Here is an 8,534-nt window from a genome sequence, read left to right as displayed (position 1 = left end):
CCTCCTCCCCCTTTGCTCCGGACTAGCCCCACTTACAGTGAAGAGGAAGATAAAGAATCAAGGCAGCTGCAAGCAAAGAAAGACCCCCAAGGCTGATGGAAATGTCCAGATGATCGGATCTATGTCCCTGGGCATTAGGATAACAGCTCATCCAGCAGCTGCATTTGGTCATGCACCTGGGGGGCTCCAAGATGGCTGGGCTTCTAGCTCAAATTACTGCTTTACAAAGCTGCAAGAGCTGGCCCACCAGACCTGTCTTAGGTGCCCAAGCTGTGTACAGATAAACCCTCACCAGGGCCCATCTGCACCCCTTGGGGTCAGATTCTGGGGTAGGAAACCTGGAGAACACTGGGAAGTGGATTTCACAGAGATCAAACCACCAGCCGGTGGCTATCACCGCCTCCTGGTTTTCATCGATAACTTCTTAGGTTAGACAGAGGTCTATGCTACTCTGTGGGAGACTGACACTGTGGTGGCAAAGAAACTTCTTCAGGAATTTATCCCCAGATTTGGACTACTGGTGTCCACTGGATCTAACAACGGCCCCGCCTTTGTAGCTTCTATAACTCAGTCAGTATGGCACTGGTTATAAATTGGAAACTCCACTGAGCCTACCGACCCCAAGGCTTGGTGAAGGGTGGGTCAGCCTGCTGCTGTTGGCTGTCCTTAGAGTTAGATTGAACCCCTTATAAAGCAGGGTTTACTCCTTATGAAATTATGTTTGGAAGACACCCTCCCCTGCTCCCCAAGGTTAAAAGTGAGGTACTAGAAGAACTTTCTAACCAGTCTCTCCAACAGGTACAGAAAACTGTTCACTCCCAGGTATGAGCTACTCAGCCCCTGCCCAGTTCTACACCATGCCACCTGTTTCAGCCCAGGGATACTGTCTTCATCAAGGCCTTTCAGAGTGAAGGACTGGCTCCAGTCTGGAAGGGACTCTACATGGTCATCCTCATGATGCCCTCAGCTCTCAAGGTTGACAGAATCTCGACGTGGGTTCAACATTCGAGTGTTAAGCAGGTGAAAGAGTAGACTGCTGAGCTGGGACCTGGTCATTTAAAGCAAAGGCTAGTCCAATCATGAGTGTGACACTTGTCCTTATTATCCTTGGGGTGACGAGGCTGAACTCTGGGGAGATGCAATAAAGAGTGTTGTACTCTTTTTCCTCACCTCCTTTAGCTCTTGAGAAATTCTAGGCAATGTCACTTCTGGCACCATCTCTCCCCCCCACCCCCCACCCCCCAACCTCTCAGGTTGCCCGAGGTCGATCTCTGTAAATTAGTCAGGAGAGACTGAGGAAGCCACTACTATCAGTTCATAAGCCTGGGAAGCCGTGACTTTCATGTGTGTCCAGGATTCAATCCATTTGGACAGTGGGGTTGTGGGTCCCCAACTGACTTTTACTGCCCTAACAGGGGCTGTGTAAAGATTGCCTCCTACAGTGGGGGACCAAATGTCACTAATGATAGTTTGGAAACGTAGGTGCAGAGTCACAATTTTGATACAAAGACCCTGGGACCCTAAACGGGCCTCAGCATGGAATTGGGGCTTCCACTTCTGGCTCCCCGGAGGACTAATTCCTGACCCAGGGGAAATGATTACATTTCAGACCCCACTGCTAGTGGAGGAATGAGACCACTGGAACAGGTTAGTGAAAGGCAACTAGGCACAGACTTTATTCACCTGGGTAACAAAGCCCTAACTCCCTTAGTGCTGAACAAAGTCCTGAACAAAGAAAAGGCAGGAAGCTTTACAGGGGATTGGAAAGGGGTCTGTCACCTACAGGGGCTGGAGCAAACATTTGCGGTCAGAGTTCACACAGCGGTTGAGGCAGATGCATGGATGCTCTCAGGCAACGTGGCATCTGGGAGGTGCTGTGCTGCACTGGGCTGCACTTCGGGGTCGTACCTCTTCCAGTAACGTCCTATTCTGTGTTCCATCCCCCGGGAGACAGCTCGGCTTACATCTGGCTTTTCAGCCACTGGAGGAGTACCCTTCTGCTGAGGGCTGCGGTTTTGTTATCTGTAAAAAACTTTCTGTCTAGATTGGAGTTATGCAGCATATTTTACTAAACAGGTCATGGCGAGACCAAGCCTGACATCCATTAATTTTCGGGGAAAGCCCACTAAGTCTGTTAGGGTAAACTGAGGCGCGACTGAGACCACCGAGTCACAGTTGAGCAACAAGTGAAAGTTATTCCAGCCTAGGTGTAAGTGGCCAAGGGGTCGAGGGTTGGACGAGGGGAGACTTTCATAGGGTGATTTTGGGGCGAGGGAGAGTGGAAAATTTGAGACTTGGAAAGTGCTAGGTATTTCGAGGCCCCCACAAAAGCAAGCGCCCCCCACCCCCACCCCGTCCTCCTCCCCTAATGGCAAACAGGGAACTTCCGCATAACTAAGACATGACCCCTCCTAGTCAGTGACTTTCTGTTCTGCCTAGTTAGGGACTTTCTGGCCCACCAGTTTCGTGACCAGATGTTCCCGTAAGATAGGGACTTCCTGGAACTTGTTACTTCACCCCCCAACCATTCTTGTTGCTATATGCCCTAACCACAATCACCCACCCCCATCAACGGACTAGTGCTCTCCCACCTGCAAAACCCTATTTTAGCCTCCAGCTCAGCCCAGGCGGCTGCTGGTCTCCATTTTGTGAGTCAACACGGCAGACTGCTCCAATAAAGGTTTGCTGCTTGAACATTCGTGTTCCTCCTTTCAGCGACCCTTTCAGAAAGGGGCGGTCTTTCGGGGTGCAGAATGTCTCTTGTACTTGCTGGGCATCCGGGCTTGCAGATGTCGCTGGATATATGTTTTTTTCGAACCCGTGTTTTGGCTTCCTGTTATTGTACATCTCTTGCAGGCGTGAAGGGTGCGGGGGAGACTGTTCTGAGATTTTTTTCTGTACTGCTCCGGCGCCGGCCTGACAGAGTCCATTAAGAAAACGACCAGCTCTGAAAAGCATGGGGTACACTGCTGAAGTGCTATTACGGACATCACGGGGAAGAGCCTGGTCCAGAAGTCCCTGGGTAACAACCTTTCATCTGGGCTCCCTCAGGCAGGCAGGGGTTTGTTTCTCTTCTCACTCTTGGCTCAGCCGAAAGGAAGTGGAGCAGGAGCCAATCAGCGATGAAGGGGCGGCTGCACGAACCGTCCAATCAGGTGGGCCGAGATAGCAGGGCTCTTCCGGTGTCATGGCGCCAAACTGATGCGAGTCTCCCAGCTGGCCAGGCCGCTTTCTTCGGGGACTTCTGCCGGCGGCGGGCTGCGCGGAAGGACCCTGGGCGACCCTCACGCCACGCAATGGTGACGTTGTGGACGGGAGCCCTGAGATGGGATGGCATCGGGGTGAGGTCTGGATGGAAGTGGCAGAACCAACTCTGGTGCACTAGACTCCCTGCTTAGCTGCAGATCGTAAGGTCTTCCCGGTCTTTGGCTCTGAATCAGCCCCTGTCTCGTTTGCCCTTTGCTGGGGCAGGGCCTGTTCCAAGTCCCCAGCGTGCTGTCCCCACTGCAACATTGCCAGCCCAGAATGCGGTCTTGGGCAGCCCCAGACATCGCTGCATCTCCGCCAGTCTGGGCAGTGGGGCCTCGAGGAGACCTTGATTCGGGTGTGGGTTGAGCTGGGTGCAGCTATGGCGTGCTAGGTCCCTGGTCTCGTTTCTCCCCCCAGCAGACCTGGAGAATCTGAAGTTTATAAATGATTGTGATGCAGCGTCTTATACACACAACTGGTCTCCTCGGACTTCTGCTTTTTAAAATTGATAATAACTTCCTAAACTCCACTGTGGCCCAGCATTGCCAGACTCGTGATAGGTGTTGATAAAGGCCATGAGAATTCAAAGAAATGTTTAACATTGCTGACGATGTGATTCAGTGGCAGCGCGCTTGCCAAGCACTCAGTGAATTCCCAGAAAAATGCTTTCACGGAAAAGCAAAAAAAAAATTATCTTAATTCTTTAGATGAGACCTCTACTCACAATTGGACTATGTGAGGCCTTCCATGGAGTTTAGAATGCTGAGAAAAATGGAGGGTTGTCAATGATTAGCAAAGGCAAGGGAAAGTGTTCTTGCTAACACAGCTTCCAAGAGGGGCTTCCTGTTAAACCTACACAGAGAAACAATGAATTGTAGCATTTACACGGGCATGTAAGTGTGGTATGAGAATGAGTGGAGAGGGAGAGTGGCAATATCTCTGAAATAATTGAGCCCAGCATGTTGAGTAGTTATAAAGGATCCAAGGCTTAATGATGTTTGCTTCACCACCTATATTCTGTTCATTGTCAATGTATTTAACTTTCTTTGGGTTGGTCAAGTTATTTTTTTTCTAACTCAAGTAGTGTCTGTAAACTCATTTTTTAAAACTGTATGAAGTCCTCTGTAGAACATACTACACATCAGATTGATTGTTTTCTGTTTTTAGTGCTATTTTAGGTCCTCCAGAAGAGTGCAGTTAGGAGAACGATATGAGTACTATTTGGAAACGGGAAGATTTCTCTAGATTTTGAATTCTTTTCTTTGTTTTGGTTTTGTTGTTGTTATTGTTTTCTTTTATAAAGAAGTGTCCCACTCTAATCATACTGTCTTGCTAGCATCATCATAACAAGGGGTAGGATAGAAATTTTCAACAAACGAACACAGAATTGAGCGGTTTGAACACAAGCCATCAAGCACATGTAAGGCTGAAGAGAAAACACTTCCAGGCCTCGTTCTAATTTATGCAGATTCTGGGAGCTCTTCTAACTGTTTTAACCTTTGGTCAATACCTGCCTTTCTACACTGGGTTGACCACTCTTCCAACATTTTAATGGTCTGAAGGTTTGTCTATCTAGCACTTTCACTTCCAAGATTCTTTCCCCTTTGTAGCGATTTATATCTCTGGAGAAAGATGACCACAAGCCTTTGTTATGTATTCCATTAGTGACAAAAGACTGCAATCCTGGAACTCCCTCTAAGTGTCTCCTGGGTTCTCCACACTCTTAGGACAGAACTTCCGTGTTGGTGTCCTGGAGAAGCCCATGGGAAAGGCCTGTGGAGAAGGGCACAGCTGAGATAAAGCACAGAGCTTCAATTCAAGGCACCCCTTAGTCTAGCCTTTATGTCTCTCAGTAGGTGTCATCACAGAGGATTAAGCAGTGGAGTTAGTTCTGGCTTTCACACCTCTGAAATCTGAAATGTAGTACAGGTGGGGACAAGGAAAGACTGTGCAAGTACAGATAGAGTACACTGGTTAGAATCACTCTGCTTGAGCTTGGAGTGCAGGGACAAAGTTTTGGTACCTCTTGTGATCTTTGTTTACCTATTCTGGGTACCTTCTCATTCAGGACCTTATGTGTCCAATGTACCTGCTAAGTCAGTGGTTTTCAGGCATTGGTGATTTTGCACATCAGAAAACGTGGATATGTCTCAACTATTTTTTGTTGAACTCATGACATAGACCATGAGCAAGACTTAGTAGTGTGGGTAAAGGTCAAGCATGTTGATCAGTTTCACACAACACATAAGACAGCCCTTACTAGAAGTAAACATTGGCCCCAAATATCACAAGTTCTGATAGCATGCTGCATGGGAAGGGCCTCAGGAGACCCCTAATCTTGAAGTGATGATGTACAGGGTTCAGTGACCCAAGACAAATGGAAGTTATGGTGGAAGCATAATATCTGGTTGTAGGTGGACAGATCCAGCCTTGGAGGACCTAGGCTACCCTCCCTCAGCATGAGAAGACTTGTTCCTATATGTCAACACCTGCTTGTGTACCTTTGTTCTTTTCTGGCCATCAGGGAGTTGAGACAGCTTCCAGGACCTCAGCATCCTGGCTTGTCCAAATGACATGACTTAAGCATGTCGAGGGCCCTGTCTCGATTAGCTCAGTGCCTCCCTCCACACTTGAAGGGTTTTAGTGAGTCTGATGACTTACATATGAGGTGGCATTGTGCTGTATTGTATCCCTTGTCTTTCTCACCACAGCTAGACCTGTTGTGATGGCTAATATCTAAAATATCCTCAAATGCCTCTTGTGTTTGGGTCTTGATTGGATTGTATGGGCCTTATAGTTTTCAGTCTTTTCATCCATTGATGAGGTCAGTAGCTTTGAGTTTATATCTTCATTTTTGTTAACTGGGTGATTCAGTGTGGCACCCCTTGAAAACTTCAGAGTGATGACCTATACTAAACACAATAGGGCACACTTTTGAGTGCAACCTACTGCTTCCTCTTGTCTGTGTTTTATTTTGCTCTTTATTTATATTTTGGGTTTCTTATAGAAGCCATGAGATATTAAGCTTGTGTGTCTGATTTATTTCACTTAACATTATGGTCTCAAGGTGCATCCATTTTCCCAAAAGTGACTCAAGTTCATCTTTTGTTATAGCAAAGTAGTACTCTATTGTGTGTAACTACCACATTTTCTTTACTCATTGTCCTGTTGATGGACATACAGTCTGCTTCCAAGATTCAGGTATTATGAATAGTGCTGCTATAAACATGGGCATGCATATTTCACTGTAAGTTTTTTAATTTTATGTTTTTACTTACTAGTGACATATGCCATTATATTCACTGATGTTTAGGTAGAAAGAGCTGGGCTATAATGTTCATTAGATTAATTATATTAAATGGGTATTTAACTGTTTTATTCCGAATTTTGTGTGGATCAAATATTACAACTTTGTAACTCAAAGAGCATTGGTAGACTCTTAAACTTTAGCAAAGTTTGGTGCATAGAACACTAACTGTTCTATTCTTTCCTCTGTTCAATGGTATTTTAATCAGTGTACTGTAGTCGAACAATTTCAGTGGAACACATATATATGTATGTATCTGAGTGACTTCTCCAAAGATTCTTATTAGAAGGCAGAATTCTTTTAGACTTTCTTGTTCAATCAGAGGCTGAAAACTCTTATAATAGACTTCTAAAGGACTAAAAGCTGGAGTGACCAATGATTGCTTAGATGAAGAAATTGGAAGCCTTAGAAAAAGAAGAAGCAATAATTCAGCCATAGTTTAATGGAATAGGCTTTGAATTCCCATATGGAGACACTGCTAAAGTCTGTATTCAAAAGCTAGACATCTGGAGTCTAATGTTCATGGATGAGGGGAAGACCAAAAATCACACCTGTTCAAAAAAAGTCAAGTATGCAGAAGCTTTTTCTTTCCACTGCTCTTGAGCCACTCATTACTGGTTTTCCTGGATGTGCCAGTTTTGCTCATTGCAGGTGTTTCCCACTCCAATCAGTGACCCTTATTAACTGTCTTTGAGAAGACCATCACAGACATAAGCAGGAGTGTGCTTTACCAGTGTTTTTGACATGTCTCCATGCAGTCATGCCGAAGGCCATAATTAACAATCAGAAAAGCAAAAGTTAAATAGAATAGCTCCTGCAATAGAGTCAATCATCAATAAATAGCAGCATCATGAACATGTAAGTATATCAAGATTTTAGCATCGTTTCTATGTTTCTGAAGAAAAGCACAAAGATATAGTTTCTCATAAATAGGATCCAAAGTCAGGAATAGGGCCACAATTGTGACCCCAGAAATAGAGCCACCAGTGTGCAGCACAACTATGTGAAGGTAAGAAGCATATGAATTCAATGCATAAACATTGTACCACTGGCTTCACCTAGCAAAATCTTTGATGCAGGGTTTCATTGTTACTGGGACAAACCATCACCACTGCATATCAAGGAGGTAAGATAGACAACTAAGATAATGGTGCTCCCTTCTTATCCACAAGTAAATGTTCTCTCATTTTAGTTCAAGCAGAGTCTGAAAATACTAAATTTATTATTTCAGAAATGAAAAATTGACAAAGTTTATATCGTGATATTTTTAGTAGCATGATGAAATCTCATGCTTCTTCACCACATCATTCACCTTACTTTTTTATTTAGCAGTTATATAATGTCATCTCCTGACAGTATTGGAAAGACTCACAGTCACATGTCATTGATCACACCATATCGTTACACCTCTACTTCAGTATTCTGTTATTCATCTCTACCTGTGTATGTGTTTTCAATTAAATTTTACCATATATATATAAAAATGTTGCTCTGCTATTATCCATTGTTGCAGACTGTAGACAGTAAAACATACCCCCCTTAAGTAAAGGAGCCACTTATCTGTTTATTTTTCATCAAAACAGATAGCTGTAGAGCCGGGGATTTAGCTCGGTGGTTCTGCCACCTGCCTCACAAGCACAAGGTCCTGAGTTCAATCCCTGGTACCAAAAAAAACAAAAACAAAAATCAGATAGCTACATTACTCTTATCAGACAATCTGGATTTCATCAACTGGAAAAGAGGACAAATGTTGTCTGAATAGGCACACGGCTGACCAACATGCCATGAGATATGCAGATTTACATAGCCCAGGAGGAACCACTTTTTCACTTTCAGGTCAGAATTGCCCAGATTCTGGGAAACCTTCTTAGCTATCTTTCCTCAGATCAAAACCCTGGCCTCACGCTCTTTGCTCCCAGGGCTCCTGTCCTCCCACTTCCCAGCCTGGTCAAGCGAGGGAAGGTGTCTCATTCTGTCC

General features: G+C 45.1%; 1 protein-coding gene and 1 long non-coding RNA gene across 3 annotated transcripts in view; one reads left to right on the top strand and one right to left on the bottom strand.

Moving 5' to 3' along the window:
- Nucleotides 1–1,652: 1,652 nt before the first annotated feature.
- Nucleotides 1,653–3,109, bottom strand: LOC110348056 (uncharacterized). Its single transcript, XR_002393035.2, has 2 exons — nucleotides 2,592–3,109; nucleotides 1,653–2,022 (listed from the first exon to the last, which is right to left on the bottom strand). It is a non-coding gene; the product is annotated as an uncharacterized LOC110348056 (long non-coding RNA).
- Nucleotides 3,108–8,534, top strand: part of LOC101719668 (uncharacterized) — a 31,808-nt gene continuing 26,381 nt past the window's right edge. The window contains exon 1 of one of the 2 annotated variants that reach the window (XM_013070254.3): nucleotides 3,108–3,299. In XM_013070254.3, the coding sequence (XP_012925708.1) occupies nucleotides 3,123–3,299 (177 nt within the window). In that variant the 5' untranslated portion in view covers nucleotides 3,108–3,122. Of the gene's footprint in view, nucleotides 3,342–8,534 lie in introns of both variants that reach the window. The other variant, XM_087206745.1, reaches the window with a different exon arrangement.

Source organism: Heterocephalus glaber, unplaced genomic scaffold (genome assembly GCF_053883595.1).
Source record: "Heterocephalus glaber isolate CG9 unplaced genomic scaffold, H.glaber_assembly_v1.0 deba00000678, whole genome shotgun sequence".
Classification (NCBI taxonomy): Eukaryota; Metazoa; Chordata; class Mammalia; order Rodentia; family Bathyergidae; genus Heterocephalus; species Heterocephalus glaber.
This window is presented reverse-complemented; position numbering and strand designations above follow the sequence as displayed.